Source organism: Doryrhamphus excisus, chromosome 7 (assembly GCF_030265055.1).
Source record: "Doryrhamphus excisus isolate RoL2022-K1 chromosome 7, RoL_Dexc_1.0, whole genome shotgun sequence".
Lineage (NCBI taxonomy): Eukaryota > Metazoa > Chordata > Actinopteri > Syngnathiformes > Syngnathidae > Doryrhamphus > Doryrhamphus excisus.
In genome coordinates, this window is record NC_080472.1 from 10788251 (window position 1) to 10807223 (window position 18973).

General features: G+C 38.3%; 1 protein-coding gene across 14 annotated transcripts in view; it reads right to left on the reverse strand.

The window, feature by feature from the left end:
- nrxn3a (neurexin 3a) overlaps window positions 1-18973 on the reverse strand; it is a 134304-nt gene that overhangs the window by 27085 nt on the left and 88246 nt on the right. For 6 of the 14 annotated variants that reach the window (XR_009130340.1, XM_058077787.1, XM_058077791.1 and 3 more), the window contains 6 exons: window positions 12140-12259; window positions 8677-8858; window positions 7283-7454; window positions 6934-7023; window positions 4954-5249; window positions 4655-4748 (listed from right to left, as the gene is read on the reverse strand). Coding sequence is in view for 10 of the 14 variants with exons in the window: in XM_058077787.1 (XP_057933770.1) it covers window positions 4655-4748; window positions 4954-5249; window positions 6934-7023; window positions 7283-7454; window positions 8677-8858; window positions 12140-12259 (954 nt within the window). In the remaining 4 variants the exon portion in view is untranslated. The remainder of the gene's footprint in view (window positions 1-4654; window positions 4749-4953; window positions 5250-6933; window positions 7024-7282; window positions 7455-8676; window positions 8859-12139; window positions 12260-18973) is intronic. The other 8 variants (XR_009130341.1, XM_058077788.1, XM_058077784.1 and 5 more) reach the window with 3 other exon arrangements.

An 18973-nucleotide genomic window follows, 5' to 3' on the forward strand; every position in this document is an offset into this window, starting at 1 on the left:
ACTGTCAAATGACTAGCTTAAAGTATACATCCATGAAACTCCCAGCACTCCCAGTTCACAGTACATTACTGCACTGTTTACAGTACATTTGACACGACTATATATCCAGGCCCTGGAAGATTGTAGCCCTGTACTAACACAAATGTTTCATGGATACAGGCTTTAAACTTTGCGTGTTCGTCGACACGGATGGGCAGTCCAGGCGGGCCGCGTGGACTGCCCATCCTGCATGTCGTCTATAAAAATAGAATCAAGAGAAATCCATTAGATGGCATAGAGAGTATTGACTACTAGTGTGTGTCTGTGTACAATATACTCTGGATGGGGTTCACTAAAAATGTTTGGACTTATTTTGTTCCATGTACTGTAATTGCGTTAGTTAAGGTTGTTTACTGGTAGATGACAAAAGTATAAAATAACATTTTATTACAAATATGATTTCCATTTTTGGGGGTATTTGTGTTCCGTCTTTTTCAGATTATGTTTACATTGAACATTTGCTGTAATTGCACAATAGTGACAGGAGTAGTCGAAACGGAAACACAAGCCTAGAGCGCCCACTTGTGGCAAAATCGCTGCAGAGTATAACAAAATAATGGCCCATATTTCCAAAATGGACTCCCTTTACATAACATTTGATGTAGTTATCGTATCAAATCGATTTACAGCCCTACTTATTATTTAAGTTTTTGTGTTAGATTTTTGTTGTGGGGGCAAGGAAACTAGTCCGGGTTGGTCGGGATTAAAAGGGGCCACTGGAAAATGGCTAATTTCATATATACGTATATATATATATATATATATATATTTTTTTTTTTTGTGCCAGTATTACAATAAGAACGTTAACTATTTTTTACATTTAAATTTGACGAGAGTAAAGTACTAAAAAAAATGTGATCGTATTTAACAAAATAATGGCCCATATTTCCAAAATGGACTCCATTTACATAACATATTTTTATTTTTTTTATTTACATTATATTTTTATTTACATAACATTTGATGTAGTTATCGTATCAAATGGATTTACAGCCCTACTTATTATTGAAGTTTTTGTGTTAGGTTTTTGTTGTGTCAATGAATGAATTAAGTCATTTTAGTAACATGGAGTTAAATCACACTAAATGTCATAATTTGAAACAACACCAAAAAATTGAGTTGTAATGTTTGGAAAATGACGTTGGACAAAAGTTGTAGTATTACAATAAGAACGTTTACTATTTTTTTACATTTAAATTTGACGAGAGTAAAGTACTAAAAAAAATATTAGATCGTATTTAATTGGTCGGGATTAAAACGGGCCTCTTGAAAATGGGTAATTTCATATATATATATATATATATATATATATATATATATTTACCAGTATTACAATAAGAACATTTACTATTTTTTACATTTAAATTTGATGAGCGTAAAGTACAAAAAAAAATATTAGGTTGTATTTACCAAAATAATGGCCCATATTTCCAAAATGGACTCCCTTTACATAACATTTGATGTAGTTATCGTATCAAATCGATTTACAGCCCTACTTATTATTTAACTTTTTGTGTTAGGTTTTTGTTGTGGGGGCAAGGAAACTAGTCCGGGTTGGTCGGGATTAAAAGGGGCCACTGGAAAATGGCTAATTTCATATATAAGTCATTTTAGTAACATGGAGTCGCAGGACCAAACCATGAAAAAGTTCATTACAATGAATTGAGTTCATGATAAACGGTATGGGGCTGCACGGTGGTCTAGTGGTTAGTGCACAGGCCTCAAAGCTCGGAGACGAGGTTTTTCTCCGGGTACTCCGGTTTCCTCCCACATTCCAAAAACATGCTAGGTTAATTAGCCACTCCAAATTGTCCATAGGTATGAATGTGAGTGTGAATGGTTGTTTGTCTATATGTGCCCTGTGATTGGCTGGCCACCAGTCCAGGGTGTACCCCGCCTCTTGCCCAAAGACAGCTGGGATAGGCTCCAGCACCCCCACGACCCTCGTGAGGATAAGCGGTAGAAAATGAATGAATGACTGAACGGTATGTTTGTGTACATGCTGTATGTACAGTACATTGATCGGTACTTTCTTATACTAATAATTAGCCTTTGCTCTGTGATGTAGTACGTTTCACGACAATCCTCGCTTGCCATCTTATGTAATCGATGATTGGGGACACAACAGATGGACAACAGAGAACAGTATCACTAAACAACTTGACAGGCAAAGAAACAAAAAACAAAGATAATGCAGGGGACATTTGATGTTGCTGCGAGCTCAAAAATGGTTCCCAGATAGAATGAATGCAGACAAAGCAATCCATTTGGTCTCTTTAGGAATGTCGAACTAAGGCTCATGCAAACTCATAGTGCCAATCATCAAAATATAAACAACGACAACAAAAAAACATTTCCATACGACTGAGGGCAAAATCTTTGCTACATTACAGCATATGATTGAAAGGATCATTTGGAATTTTCGTCCAATGGATTTAATTTGGCTTCCAGAATTGGGAATGTTTTCATGTGTCTGCTATAAAGCTACCACAAATACAGAACGGGCAAAGCAAAGAAAAGTATCAGAGAGGCGGGGGTGGCTTCATCGCTAAATTCCAATCAAATCAAATGGCTAATAATACCAAGAAAGAAAAGACAAACAGAAAAGTCCATTTGGGATCGACAGATGGTGTGAATTTCTGTGTAAACACATGATTGGATGACTGGGGCCCTGTCTTTGTCTTTCTTCACAAATCCCCATCAATCTCAGAATACACAGCACAGCGCTAAAGTCAATTACGTCATCATCTCCTGCATACTCTTTAAAAGAAATTGGGAATGGCCAACTGATTGTTGTTGGAGAAAGAGAGAAAAAATATGCCCTTAACGTTTTATTTTGGTTCCATGTTGGAAGAAGGAATAATCATTTTCTGTATTTTCAAGCAAATGTGGAAATTCCCAAATTCTTTCAAACGTATTCCCTTAGACTTGATTGTATTTGAGCTTTTAGTATTTTGGTGCAAGAAGACAGAATAACAAGTAGGCTTGTAAGCAAAAACCAAAAAAACGTCGAAATACAGGAATACAGAAATTCAATGATATCTGTTCTCTCTGTTCTCTCGAGATAACACAAATGCAGGCATTGAAATATGGCACAAAATACAAAAAAATCATGAAAAGAAAAATAAATCACACGACTCATGGAATTCTTAAGACGATTCAGTGAAAATGGATTGTTTTGTTTTGTAACAAATAAATAGAGTGATGGATGGCAGCATCACCGCTTCCTGATGGTTCACTTTTTTGGTTCAAATTTCACTCTTTTGCGACGACGCGTATTTGCTAATATTTTTTTTTTTTGTATGTGTGGACGGGACCTTGGTGCCCACTTTGGATGACCCCATGTGAAAGCGTAGCTCGTGACTTTGTGCGCTTCGGATTCCAATTTATGAGGTAACAAATAGGGGTGGGCGAATTGATCTGCATGTTGATATGTCCATAGCTGAGGTAGTATCGCTATTGGATCAATACTTATGAAATAACATAAAATACCACTCCAATGGTCACCCTTTCATATGACCCAAAGTATTGGGTAATTTAAGCCTCATTTATGGCTTCAATGGCTTCTTACTTGTCCTCGTGGGGGTTGCTGGAAATCTGAGTGGGGGGGGAGTGAGGGGGGTTTCAGAGTTGGTAGCCCGTGTTTGGGATTATTGCGCCTGCTGTGATCAGGTCTGGTGCTTGTGTGTCTCACCGAACAATACATTAACATTACTGACACTTACTGGCCAGTGTAGAATATTACATCACCGCGTCTTTGAATGCATCTTCTGAATACCTGATATTGGTATTTCAGTTAATTTAGCCGTTTAAAATATAAAATACATAAACGTGGTGACGGATGACGTATATATTGTATATATTTTATATATTGTATATGTTGTACATATTGTATATATTGTCATCTTGTTTACAAACTCCTTCATATGTCCTGGGACGCAGGACATATTAGTGGATAAAAAGCCCAAGGATGTTAATGCCAGCCAGTTGTCCTCGATGTACGACATTCCGTGGTTCCAAACCGCTCGCATAAATGAATGAAAAACGTCATTTTTCCCATTCGGGAATTGCTTAGAGCCCAAGGATGCAGTCAAATACAACGGAAAGAAGAGGACACTTCATTGAACGGCCATCACCATGGAAGTGAAAATGAACATCATCGCTCTTTTGGTCCCAACCGCTCAACTGTTGCAACCGTCATTAAGGATAAAGATAATGGAATGCCACTTCCAACCCGGTCTGGGAACGGATCATAACCCGAGGACTACCCATTGTAGTTTTTAGTTGTTTTGCACTGTTGACTTCATTTTGAGAATTCTAATCTTTATTATCATTATCTTTATTATTTTGTTGATTGTTTTATATTGTTGTATTTTTTATAGCGATATGATTTCATTCAATCATCTTGGGGAATTTCCAGTAAATATCGGTGTATTCCCTCGTATGCAATGGATACGCTAATGTGCAGTATCGCCCACCCCTACCAAACGGCGCTCTGAACACCCAAATGTAGTCGACTTTGTCTAACCATGGGGGCGTGATGCTTGAGGATGCCATCATCCAATCCGGTGCAAATGCATGGAAGCACATAGAAAGCAAGCAAATGCAAACTAACCTAGCCCACCTGGATGACCAGTTTCACACTCCTCCAGGTCTTCATCGTCACTGGAACACTCTGCAGATGATACAAGGTCATCCGATGCATGCTTCTTGAGCAGAAGTTGATGGTCAAGACCAGCAAGGACCCCCACGGCCCGAGATGCAAAAAAAAAACCAGTAGAAAACACAAACATTCATTCTCCAGCGTGGAAAAGTCTTAGTCTTAGTTTAATGATGATAGAATACATCTGCAGAAGAACCACAGTAAACAAACCTAGAGTTTCATGGGTGGAGATTTATTATTAAAACCTGTACCGTTGAAGAGGATCTGTGCTTCCGTGTGGTGGTGGTGGACATCATGGTGGTTGTCTCGATGAAGGTGGTGGACACATCCGAGGGCATGGCGGTGGACCTGGTGGAACCACTGGGGACATCGCCCACCAACCTCACGCTCCCGTTAATTTTGATGTTGGGGTTGCTTTCTGCGGCCATGTTCAACACTTTCAGGCCGTTGTAGTAAAGGCCCGACAGCTGACCCTGGAACGGCCGACCACGGTCGCTGCCGCCAATCGCAACGGTGGCTTGAGTGTTGAAAATGGTCAGCTGTCGTCCTAGAGAACAGACAAAGAAACCAATACTACCAATGAAATACTTTGGTTTCGTACAGTTTTTCAAAAGTTTTTGTAGTTGTTATGTATTGATGATGATTCAGTTGCAGGTTTTTTCATGTAAAACAACAATTGTTTTGTGTTCATTTTTAGACATTTTGGCCGAGAGTGAAAGTTATGCTTGAAATGTATTTTTCAAAAAAGCTTCTATCTTCCTTAGAAGTAAAACTTATGTATGTTCTACTGCTGATTACTAAAGAACGGAAAAAGGTAGAAACAAAGTGTCTTTTTCCCGTGAAAGATAAGACTCTAATGGTTCTTTCGGGATATGCCATGTCTATATAGCCCAAGAGAACACACAGAATGAAACCAATACTTCCAATGAAATACTTAGATTTCGTACAAAAATACAGTTTTTTTGTTGTTGATATGTATTGATGATGATTCAGTTGCAGGTTTTTTTATGTAAAACAACAATTGTTTTTGTTCATGTTTAAACATTTTGGCTAAATATATATGGCAACATTTGCGTCAGAGTGAAAGTTATGCTTGAAATGTATCTTTTCACAAAAAGCTTCTTTCTTCCTTAGAAGTAAAACTTATGTACTATGTTCTACTGCTGATTACTAAAGAACGGAAAAAGGTAGAAACAAAGTGTCTTTTTCCCATGAAAGATAAGACTCTAATCGTTCTTTTGGGATATGCCATGTCTATATAGCCCAACATCACAATATTATGTGCCTTGAAAAATCTGTCAAAATCATAAAAAATGTCCGGTACCGAGAGGGATGCTTTTGAAAACCAATACTACCAATGAAAGACTTTGGTTGTGTACAAAAATATTGTTTTTTTGTAGTTGATATGTACATTTTGGCTAAATATATATAGCAACATTTGCGTCAGAGTGAAAGTTATGCTTGAAATGTATCTTTTCACAAAAAACTTCTTTCTTAGAAGTAAAACTTATGTATGTTCTACTGCTGATTACTAAAGAACGGAAAAAGGTAGAAACAAAGTGTCTTTTTCCCATGAAAGATAAGACTCTAATCGTTCTTTCGGGATATGCCATGTCTATATAGCCCAAGAGAACAGACAGAATGAAACCAATACTACCAAGGAAATACTTTGGTTTCGTACAAAAATACTGTTTTTTGTAGTTGTTATGTATTGATGATAATGCAGTTGCAGGTTTTTTCATGTAAAACAACAATTGTTTTGTGTTCATGTTTAGACATTTTGGCCAAGAGTGAAAGTTATGCTTGAAATGTATTTTTCAAAAAAGCTTCTATCTTCCTTAGAAGTAAAACTTATGTATGTTCTACTGCTGATTACTAAAGAACGGAAAAAGGTAGAAACAAAGTATTTTTCCCGTGAAAGATAAGACTCTAATGGTTCTTTCGGGATATGCCATGTCTATATAGCCCAACATCACAATATTCTGTGTGCCTTGAAAAATCTGTCAAAATCATAAAGAATGTCCGGTACCGAGAGGGATGCTTTTGAAAAATGTCTGAGATTGAATGAATGAATTATTAACTTAAATGTCTCTTGTTAATGCAGTCATGAACGTGCCCCCTGCATCCTAAACTTTAGGTTTTCTGTAAGCGACTCTCGGGGGGTAACAGGTTTGGACACGAGCGCCATCCCGTTTAGGAAGTAAATCAGCGTGGAACGTGTTTTCAATTACCTTTTTCTTGTAGCCATTCTTCTACCGGTCTGGAGTATTTGAAAGGAATTTTCTTATTGGCCATTTGATAGCGTTCAATGTCACTGTTTCCTGCAGTTGAAGAACAAATTAGTGAGGATCAAGATTCTACGTGAAACAAGACAGACTAGTTGTTTTATTCACTTTCAAAGAAAATGTCATTCATTCAGCTCTTTTTGGAATTACAGATTTCTCTTATTTTTAGGGTTTGTTCCCAAAAACAGAACACTGGGTTTACAGCTTATGGGTGACAAAATGTGGTCTACAAAAAGGTCAGCTGATGCAGAACCACCACACCAAGTTGAATAGAAGGTTCTAAAACGGTTGTTACCTGTTGGGAAGTGTTCATTGATGGACCAGTTATCAACCTGCAGAGTTGCATTACCGCCATTCCTGGTAAAGCGGACCACATGATACTTCCCATCATTCACTGGGGTGCTGCCTTCTTGCACGCTGATGTCCACCGTCCCGATGTTGAATGTCACACCAATTTTGCCTTGTTGCTAAAATAAATCACATCATTGAATGTAAATAGAGACCGATATGTACTTATGATAATCATGTAGCTTATTTTTACACTTAATACTTTGGTATTTTGATCATTCAATCAATGATTTTGAGATCCTGTGATCTAATAATGTGATTTATCAGTGTAATACCAAGGGACACGTGCCGAAATATGGTATCCTAATGGCACAGGTGCTGACGTAAACGCAGCAGCTATAAGTGCTGTTGTGTACTTGTTGTATTTACCATATTTCACAGACCATTTCTAAAAATGCAAATTATGTTTATATTATATTCTGTTTTATTTCAAGTCAAGTCAAGTCAAGTTTATTTATATAGCCCTTAATCACAAAAGAGCCTCAAAGGGCTTAACAAGCAGGCAACATTTGACTATATTTTAGTCATATTGCATTGCATTTGATTTTTTTGAAGTAAACAACTTTAGGGCTGTTCTTTGCCAGGAAGTCTTTGGGTTCACTGGAATTTAACCTTTTCTTCCACCCTGTGCTTGCCATTTCTAGTTTAAAGCTTTAATAACTAGAATGTATACGCAACAAACGGAACTGCATTGTTGTTTTCAAACTAATACTAAACAGGTCAAAGTTCACCTTTTTCCTCTTTGGTGCTGAAATAAAAATCATTCTTACTCACTTACTTACTTACTCTTCTGGGCAACTTTAATGGAGTCATTCTTACTTGTTTTGAGTTCAAAAAAGTACTTTCAAGCAAAATGCTTCTTGTAAAAGTGTTAGAACACAGTGAAATGATCACTTCAAAGAGCAGAACTCAAGATGGCTGTCCGTCTGTCTCATGTTCTGAACTTGAAACCTTCCTCTTTCGGAGAAGAAAAACTTACAGTGTCACTCGGATGCTGTGAACATCCAGCAGCAACACATTGTTTTGGCATAACTATTATTTGGATGAAAAATATACTGAAGCAAATTGAGGATCTACTTCCAGAATCATTTGTTATTCTGCTTCATCGTGATGACGCCACTTCTGGAAATGAGGCTGAGTTGCATCAAATATGAATGACTTTGAAAAATCGTACAATGTAGAACATAATTACAAACAATATACGTATATAACTTTTTCTATTGAAAAAGTTTGTACAGCCCTGACATACGGCATGATTATTATTTTGGTGTTGGAAAACTTGGTGTTATATTTTGGACTTCTATCCTCACAGTACCACAACCGGTACGACTATGAACTTACTATGTGCAGCATGAGATAGTCGCCCAGACCAGGAGCGCTGTCAATCCTGACAAGGATGCCATCTTTCAGGGACGTACTGAAGCCCACGGTCAGCCTGTCGGTTCTGGTGCTTGGTCTCTCATTGGCCGGCCACTTGAACGTTACGAGGCCCCCTCCTTTGCCAAAGATGTACGTGGTCCCAGCTGAGACAGGAGGAAAGTTTGATCATAATTAGGAATGCAGTCATTTTAATTATCTGGCCAATTTTAGGCTTCTTTACAGCCTCAGTGTTCAAATCAGTTTTTTGCGGATGAACATTGAACCATAAACGGGAGGCTATCCGTTGCTTTCATCTTTTATTTGTTACATTTTAAGAATAAACAAACTGATTTCTTACTAAAAATAACGTGCACCAAAAATGGCTGGTCATCATTTTCCTTACGATCTGTACTGGAAACTCGATCTGTTCTCGACTTGTACTACACGTGAGCGAGCGATGTCATCAGTCGACCTATTTCTAACAGTCGGCTTTTAGAAACGTTTGTACTAAGTATGTGCAATACAAGTATTCATACAATATTTCAATGATTTGAAGTTTTGCTAGGAGGATATGTTTGGATGAACGGGTGGTAAATTGTCTATGTCAGTGATTTTCAACCACTGTGCCGCGGTACACTAGTGTACCTTGAGAAACCGTCAGGTGTGCCGTGAGGAATTATCCAATATCACTTTTTATAATTAACATTGATTAATCATCATTTGCAAATATGATGTCAATAGCCATTATGTCAATAGTATACATGGACCCAAATATTCCAATTCACTTTGGTTTATTTGCTCAAACGGAAAGAATTGAACAGGGATGGAATATTCCTTTAACCAATCCGATTGAGGTATCTTGTACCCGCTCAAACGGAAAGTTGTCAGGGTGCCTTCTTCTTCCTGGTGTTTTTCTTCTTCTGTTGTTTATTGGCGGTTGGCAAGCAGCTTTCGTGTGCATTAGCGCCATCTGTGGAACAGAATCTAAACCCTTCTATACTTTATTCACAAGTGCAGTTTTATTAAAAAAGAAAATATATATCTATATAAAACATGTCCTGAGTTTAATGATAAAATATTAGCAAGATTGAATTTGATCTTTTCCTGTTTAAATTGATCCCGGGTGCGTTCTTTCAGCGCATGCTCAGATATGACGTAACACGCAGATCCAGACGTTCTTCACTTTTAAAAATGGAGGCCAGCAATCGGCACTGGACTAAGCAAAGTTTGTTTTTGATTCAAACTAAATTTCAAGACTGGACAGACGAAAAACTGTCAATACGGAGTTATTCAGACAAGTGAAAGAACAACTCGGGGATCACGTGTTGTTGATGTTTACGTTTTACTGGGCATGCCCTATTGACTATTCTGGTTGATTTTCACGGCGCATGTAGACAAGAGATTGGAATATTCCTTTCCATGGATACCATTGTTTCCCGAAAGGTCATTGGGAAAGAGAAAAAGTGGTGATGTAAAAACGTGGCTACTGTGGAGTGTCTGTGGTGTAAAGACTGGCATAGCAATGTAATATTGGTCCGTGTGGCAACACCTAGCTTGTTCCTCCCATAGACTTATTGATGCACGTGTGAGGTCGTGGTGACATTTTGTAACATTTTTGGTTAAGCTACGTTCACACCGACGCCGAATCGATGGCGAATTAAATCGGCGAGCAAAGCGGCGTAACAAAGCTTAATGAAAGCGTAAAGACCGTAATACAGCGTAAGGAAGGTTTGAGCAATTCGGGACATTCGGCAAGAGCGCCAAAAATTTTTAAACTGTTTAAAAATTTGAGGCGATCTGTCACGAATTGCGTAAAGTGGGGAGAGCGTATTAAAGCTTATCAAAGCGTCACAAAGCTTATCAAAGTTTTGCTCAAAGCGTAGGAAAGCTTAACAGAGCTTGCTTCAAAGGATCAATGGATCTGCTGCATCTTTATATATTGTAGCGTCGTTGCCGACGCTATGGAAATTACACGACTGCGATCGCTGCCAAGCTTTTTATTGCACAACAACAATACTGGCTACTGTCGGCCGTAACACAACATTGAAAATATCATCCATGACTGGATGACCGTGTGTGGTGGCTCTTGGTAGCATGGACTTCCTGTACTGTTTAGTGATGAATATATTTAGCAGTATGTCAGTTGAATGGCTTACATCAGGGGTGCTCACACTTTTTCAGCATGCAAGCTACTTTTAAAATGGCCGAGTCAAAATGATCTACCCACTACAAAAATGCAAAACATCTATTTATTTTCAAATGTATTGAGGATTATTTGTACGTACAATGTATGTTGATGTACCTTACATAACCAAATGAGCCAATATTGCAAAACACACATAATTAACTATTAACATTTTTTGTAATTACCTCCACATTACTCCACATTTCCCTTCTTTGGTACTGCGATGGTAGAATGGCATATGAGGCAAACGCACTTCGAAAAAGACATTGTGAAAAAAAAGTCCACCTCCCATTCCGTATGGAAGTGATATGTTTTTGCCTTTTTACTTGGTCCAGCTCCTTCACTCATTTTAGTGACCATAAACTTTAGCGAGGGCTTGAAATCTGACGCAATTCGCCGACTAGTTTAGCACTTTGCATCGCTGTTTACGCATGAGCGGTGACCTAAAGGTCAAAATTCAGTTGTCATCTGACTGGTTGTCCTGTATGTCAATCAAGTAACGGGGATGGATGATAGGCTGACATCGTAAGTTCTGCTGCACTTAGAGACGTTGTTTGATTTGATTGGTCGCCCGAAGGGCAACATTCAGTTGTCATCTGAATGGCTGCCCTGTATATCAGTCAAGTGACGGCATTGATGCGAGGATGATATTTTTTTAATGTCACGCCGCGATCGACCAGCGATCGAACAGTACCACCTCCGCGATCGACCGGTAGATCGCGATCGACTTAATGAGCACCCCTGGCTTACATAGACCAGTGTTTTTCAACCTTTGTTGAGCCACGGCACGTTTTTTACATTGTAAAAATCTTGTGGCACACCACTAAAGCTACATTCACACCGACGCCGAATGTCGCACTTTGAATCGGCGACGAATTCGGCGTCATTTTTCAAAAAATCTCATGATCTCCTCAGATATGTTTAAGCTCTGTTAAGCTCTGTTACGCAATGGAAAATTTCGAGATCCCGACTGCATCCCGCCTCTGATCCAGAGCATATTGTAGCGACCCTGACGTATTTATGTTGACGTTGTGCTCTTGGGTGTCCGACTGTTCCGGGTGACTGTGAATGCACCAGGGGGTGGGGGCGTGTCTGGTGGAGGAAGTACTGTTGTGTTGCTGGCATCCTTAAGGACTCGTCCACATCTGCCTGGTTAGCTCTTGGACAATGATCAAGCATTTTTATGTAGGTGAATGCAGTACAGACAAGGCTGCAGTGTTTAGATAAAGTAAAGTTGAGTAAAGTACATAAAGTACTCACGGTCATTGCACTGCGTTCCCGTGTAGGAGGTCATGGAGCAGTCACAAGTGTAGTTCTCCCATTGCTGGATGCAAATACCCATGTTGGCGCACGAGTCCTCCTGACAGGTGGTGCTTGGTCCTGGCCACCGGTCACCAAAATCGTACAAAGAAACACACGCACAAAATAAAAAGCTGGGTTTAACAGGAAATGGAGTCATCCTCCGTGGCACACAGTCCACGAGAAAAAACCTAAGAAACTTTTTCTTGTACAGATGGTTTGTTCATGAAGTGTACAGGCAGCGTATGATGATTGGATTTGGTTATAAAAATCAGATTTTTAATGGTAATTTTAATGGTTTAATTTCATTTGAACATGCATCAGATTAAAATTGAATGCATCCCATAATCAGTTCTCAGTTCCACATGTCCAAAAGGAGTAGGAAGAAGCTAAGCTTATTAAATCCTACCCCTCCATCTGGTACTTTTACAATCAGTAACTGTTACATTTGTTCACTTCCTGCTTTCATAATAGAGTTTGTTATTTTTTTTACTTTAATTATTATAAAAAATGCATTATAAATTATTATAAAAAAATATAATTTTTTTAAAATAAAAAATTAAATTATTATTATTTTTTTTTAATTCTTTGTCAATATAGTGATATATATAGCACATCATGACTGGTTCAAGACTCTTCATCCTTGTATTTAGCAAACATCAACTGCTTGTATTGTTTCTTGAATTGGCTCATCGTTGTGCATTGTTTGATTTCCTTACTCAATCCATTCCATAGTTTGATTCCACATACTGAAATGCTATGGCTAGCATAACGTAGTCCTAGCATAGAAGTGTTTCAAATGTACTTCTTCCCTGAGATCATATTTCTCCTCTCTTGTAGAGAAGTATTGGATGACATTTTTAGCTAATTGCTTATTTTTAGCCTTATGTATTATTTTAGCTGTTTGAAGATGAACTATATCAGCAAGTTGAAGTATTTGTGATTTTACAAATAAGGAGTTAGTATGTTCTCTGTAGGCGGCATTATGAATTATCCTTACTGACCTTTTTTGCAGTACATTTAGCCAGTGAAGATTGCTTTTATAGTTATTAGCCCATATTTCCACACAATAAGTAAGATATGGTAGAACCAGAGAGCAATAGAGTGTGGAGTGATTTCTGACTGAGAACTTTTGATTGACAAATTTTGCTTTAGCGCAGGGGTCGGCAACCTTTCCTATCAAAAGAGCCATTTTACCTCCTCGTTCACTAAAGGAAAATAAACTGGAGCTGCAAAACATAATTCAAAAACAATATCTTATAAACTTTTAAAAGTTTATACCCAATGCCTGAAGAAATGTGCGAATTGCGAGTCTCCCATGATTTTGATTGCCACATTTAGAGGGAATTTTGGGGTGTCAAAGTAGTTCAGAGGAGAAAAAGCGGAGTTCACCGTGTACTCTTGCTAGTGTCGGATCTTGCTAATATCAAAGATAAATGTACATCAATATGTACATCAATATCTGTAATAAATGAAATGTAAACTCTGTTTACATTTGTTGACAAACATGTTTACTCTGCCCCCTACAAGTTAGCGGGTTAAATACTAGGGAGCCACAACAAAGCGGCTGAAGAGCCACATGCGGCTATGGAGCCGTGGGTTGCTGACCCCTGGTCTAGCGACAGGAAGCAGAACTGGAGGTAGCAGAGATGAGGATGGGAGTGACCAGGATGGATAGGATCAGGAAGAAGTACGTCATTTGAGAGGCCTTGGAGATAAAATGCCTTATATTTGTATTTTACTTCATTTAAACATTTCTATGCTTGCAAATGCTTAATTTCGGCCAAGAATATGTCAAATTTGATGAAATAATATATATATATATATATATATATATTTTTTTTTTTTTAGAAATAATAGATATTTTGTAGTTAACCATGAGATAGCAATAATTACGTGTGCTGAGTGTAAACTCACCTGCTGAAATATTTCTGGTTGTTGGTCAGGATGAAGTAAACTAATGAGAAGCTCATAGAAGAAGGCAAGCTTGCAATGAAGGTCAAGCGGCGCATGGCAATGCACTTTCACATGAAAAAATATGATGCGTTGGTGCGGAAAAAGATGTACACATTCAGTGGGAAAGATTTGTATTTGACCCCCTGCTGATTTTGACCCCTTCACAAAGATATGAACAGCCCATAATATTTAATGGTTGGTTTATTGTAACCAAGAGAAACAGACCTTTAAACACATTAGCAAACGTTTTAAACGGATTTATATTTGTGGAGGGAAATAAGTATTTGATCCCAATGCAAAATATGGCCGAGCGAGTTAGTGGCCAAATCCTTTTGAGGCGTTTCTTGCAGTTGCAGGTCTCATCTGACCACAAGTGAGGCATTCAGGTGTGCATTGGTGACCTGGCTCCCTGAGCAAGGGAGTCACGGCGGGATTTCAACCCCTAACAACATAGCGTCTTCCTAATGCTTTTCTTGCTGACTCTGCTCCCAACTCCCTTGACATTACGGGCCAGCTCATCCCGTCATTCTCACAATCATCCCGTACATAGCCCATTCTGGTCTTGCTCAGGTCTACCTCCTTTGAGCTCTTTGGTCTTGCCCATGGTGGTGAGGTGACGGGGGCTGCATAACAGTTGGGGGTTGCATAAATAACAATAATAATAATAATAATAATGGATTTATTGAAGTACAATGAAGTCATTCATTCACCCCTCGGTCGCACAAGTGCTGGTAATCTATATCTGTAGCTACAAGTGCTACAGGGTCATTTAACAGGAAACTGGATGGGAAGTCACGGCCACGGCCTTCCCGACAACCATCGAACATTCTTACATGTTCAACATCAGCGTGGGTGGCACTGGAGGCAAGGTGGGTCAAGTGTCTAGCCCGGGGACCCAGTGACCACGGTGACTGGGTGCAGGGAGCGAGGATCGAACCGCCAACCTTACGGTTTAGTGAATGTTGCGTATTTAAATCGATTGTTGGATCTCCTAGAGATGTCACATTTCCAGCAGATGTTTTTGCAGAGGTGCTGGAAATGTGAATTTGTTTTCAAACATTTTCATGCTAAGCTAAACTCAACTCTGAACCCCTGACGTCACTTCCTGTCCGAGTTCCTCCAGCACCAGAACAGTTTTCCAGCAACACACACATGCATTTATTTGTCTTGTTTATGTCTACTATATTGGGTAATATGAGTGTAAAGGTGAATATAGGGGTGCTATTTCACATCTTGAAGGCTCTAATAATGTTAAAACCATTTTTAGGTCGTAAACAGGTTTTTTTATGCTCTAATGTACAAATAATGGATCCTGTTCAGTTATCACAGTCACGTCTGGAAACAATAAACCACAGTAAACAAGTACTTTAGTACTACAGTACTTTCCTAAACTCACACAACATGTGTTTGTTTTTCCACATCCTGTGTATTTCCGTTATAAATAAAACCTACCATCAAATTGCGGAAAGTTCATATTTTTCTAAGTGGATAAAGTTGGGCCTTCAGCAGGGGATCAAACACTTATTTTTCCCCACCGTACAAGCACACATACAAATGAGACAGCAGCTTGCCATGGACATGAAACAAGGCCAACAGACTGATGTGATTGATGAGATTTTATTTTGAAAAATAAATCAATCATCCATTATTTTATTATTGCACAGTGAATAACATTGGAATCAAACTCATTTCGATGTCACAACAATGGACAGACATGGAACACACCGTCACTTGCCGCAAACAAACATTCATTTATGTAACATGGGAGTCTGACAGTCAAAAGAAAGCAAAAAAAAAAAAAGAAGCAAAAGAAAAAAAACATTCCACTCAATGTCCACTTGAATGATATGGCAGCCAACCAAGAACTATTAGTGCATTGGGAATGATTTCCATGCAAACAAGAAGAGCATCGAGAAGCTGACCCACAAGCTTAAGAAGATGACCAAAACAACTTGGACAGGAAGATGGAAACATTTTGTCCATTGACGTCGTCTTGCTCATGCAAAATGTATGAAAAGCCCGTCGTGATGCTGCTGACAATGAGAAACAACTTTGGCATGTTTTCAAGGTTTTCATTAAATATTGTTATTATTTTTGTTGCCACTGTGTATTATGAACTACATAAATGTGTATTATGTAAACCAAAATATTTAATATCTGTAACTGGTGTAAAATAGTCAAATAATAACGAGCGTATTTTCAGTCTCAGGGACGGGGTCCATCTGTGTATTTAACCTTCCTCTTGTGTTAGCTTTCTGGTATCATCTCTTATGTTAACGGGTCGGTTTTGACCCATATTATGTATTAAATCAGCTATAAAATACACTAAAAACAATAAGTTACCATCAAATTTGGTTCTCATGTCTTGGTTACCTTCTTAGGCTTCCTCATCCATGAAAATGTTGCTTTTAATAATTTTGGTATGGCTATGTAGGCCTTTTTTTGTCACTATACCCCTCCATTTCTATTTCCAAAAATGAACCTCAAAAGAATCATATTCATAAATTGAAGGTTCGTTTGTTACCTGGCTATTACTGAGGGATATAGAACATATCTCTTAAATCAATGAGTTGTATTCATTTTCTCATTTTAGTATGAATCACTAAAGAAACATGTATGGTGTTGGGGTGAATTTTGACCCATATATATTCATGTCAAGAAAAGGTAGAAAAAGTGATTGTTTTCAGCAACAGAACTTTAGTATAAAGTGAAATGAAAAAGCAGAACAGGTCCAGATCTTGGTTCACTGTACGTCTTGCCATTCTTTCCATGATCCAAATTGTAAATGTGAAATCAGCCAATCAAATGAGTGAATTCCCCTCACATGTGTGGACCTTGTTTTTCTGCTGGTATACTGGAAAAGCGGTCAAAATGAGAATCCCCTGAAGCTTCCATGATGAGAAGAGGAGCTGGTTGTCATTGTGATGGCTAATTGTACACTTATGACTTCAGTTGGGGCTCAAAATATTGCTTTATAGTCATATTATTAGAACCGGGTCCAAACCCACCCTAAAAATACAGTGGTCATAATTTCAACCAGACCATTTTAAAATGTAGTAAAAATTATTTTTTTGGTTTTATTTTGTTGAAATAGAGTTTCCTGACAAAGTCAAAAAGCCTTGATGCAATAAATAAATAAATGTTATGTGATTCTTTTGATGCATTAAAATGTAAAACGGGTCGGTGCCGACCCTAACACAAGAGGAGGGTTAACATATATAAGTATACATACGTATTTTAACATACATAAGGCACACCGTGTTGTAAGGCGCGTGCTAAAACATACGCTTGAAGTGTCAAGTGTTGAATGCACCAAAAACGCAACAAAACGTTTCTTCGTACTGCCTGAACGGAAGCAAAACATTGACCTTAGTTATTATACTTTGCTGTACTATTTAACTGTAGTTTTTAATTCATCTTCTCCCACAAATCCATCAAAGTCCTCATCTTCTGGATCTGAATTGAATAGCTAGGCCATTTGGCCATCAAACATGCCAGGTTCCCTCTCACCATTGTCTGAGTCGTCTCGTTGTCGTTGTGCCTGTTCGCCAAAGCTGGGATTATCGAGCTTTAAGTCGAGGCTTACAGAGTGGAAAATACAGTCTTGTTTACGAAACATAACTCTATTTTACGGCTTAGTATTAAGAGTATTAATGTTGTACTTGTACCTACGGTTGTAAAAATCCGATATCTTATATATGAACATATCTACATTTCGTCTAAATTTAGTAGGCGTGGCTTATATACCAGGATTGAATTGAATTGTATCCACGAGGAAAAGCTCACTCATTGATTTATTTTGGATACTGCTTGTCCTCATGAGAGTCCCAGCTGACACCCTGGACTGGTTTCCAGTCCATCACAGGGCCCATGTAGAGAACTTAGGGATCATTTAGACCAGGGGTGTCCAACATCTGGCCGAGGGGGCCATATTTTATTTATATTTATTATTATTATTATTATTATTATTATTATTATTATTATTATTATTATTATTATTATTATTATTATTATTATTATTATTATTATTATTATTTATTTTTATAGCAAAAATAACTTCATTTTAGTAATTTAAAATTTTTATTTAATTTTAATTTTAAAAAATTTAATTTCATTCATTCATTCATTTTCTACCGCTTTTTCCTCACGAGGGTCGCGGGGGGTGCTGGAGCCAATCCCAGCTGTCTTCGGGCGAGAGGCGGGGTACACCCTGGACTGGTCGCCAGCCAATCACAGGGCACATATAGACAAACAACCATTCACACTCACATTCATACCTATGGACAATTTGGAGTAGCTAATTAACCTAGCATGTTTTTGGAATGTGGGAGGAAACCGGAGAAAACCCACGCATGCACGGGGAGAACATGCAAACTCCACACAGAGATGGCCTGAGGGTGGAATTGAACCCTGGTCTCCTAGCTGTGAGGTCTGCGCACTAACCACTAGACCGCCGTGCCGTCAAATTTAATTTCATTTAAATTTAATTTTAATTAAAAAATAATATTAAGTTGAAATATCACAGATAAATAAAAAATAAAGATGCACCTTTTTCCGTGGAATATATATAATTTTTTTGCGTATCTACATGTCATCAAATTGGCCCTTGCATCCTTTTTTATTTTTATGTGGCCCTCTGTGGAAAATGTTTGGACACCCCTGATTTAGAGTACCCAGCTGGCCCATCATTGATGCTTTGGAGGATGCGGAAGCTAGAACAGAATCCGGAGAATTCCCATGCATGCGCGCACGGAAAAAATCTGTAACCTCAACACAATGGTGCTCCAAAGGACATTTGAACCCTCGATGTTCTGACTTTGAGTCTGACAGGTTAACCAC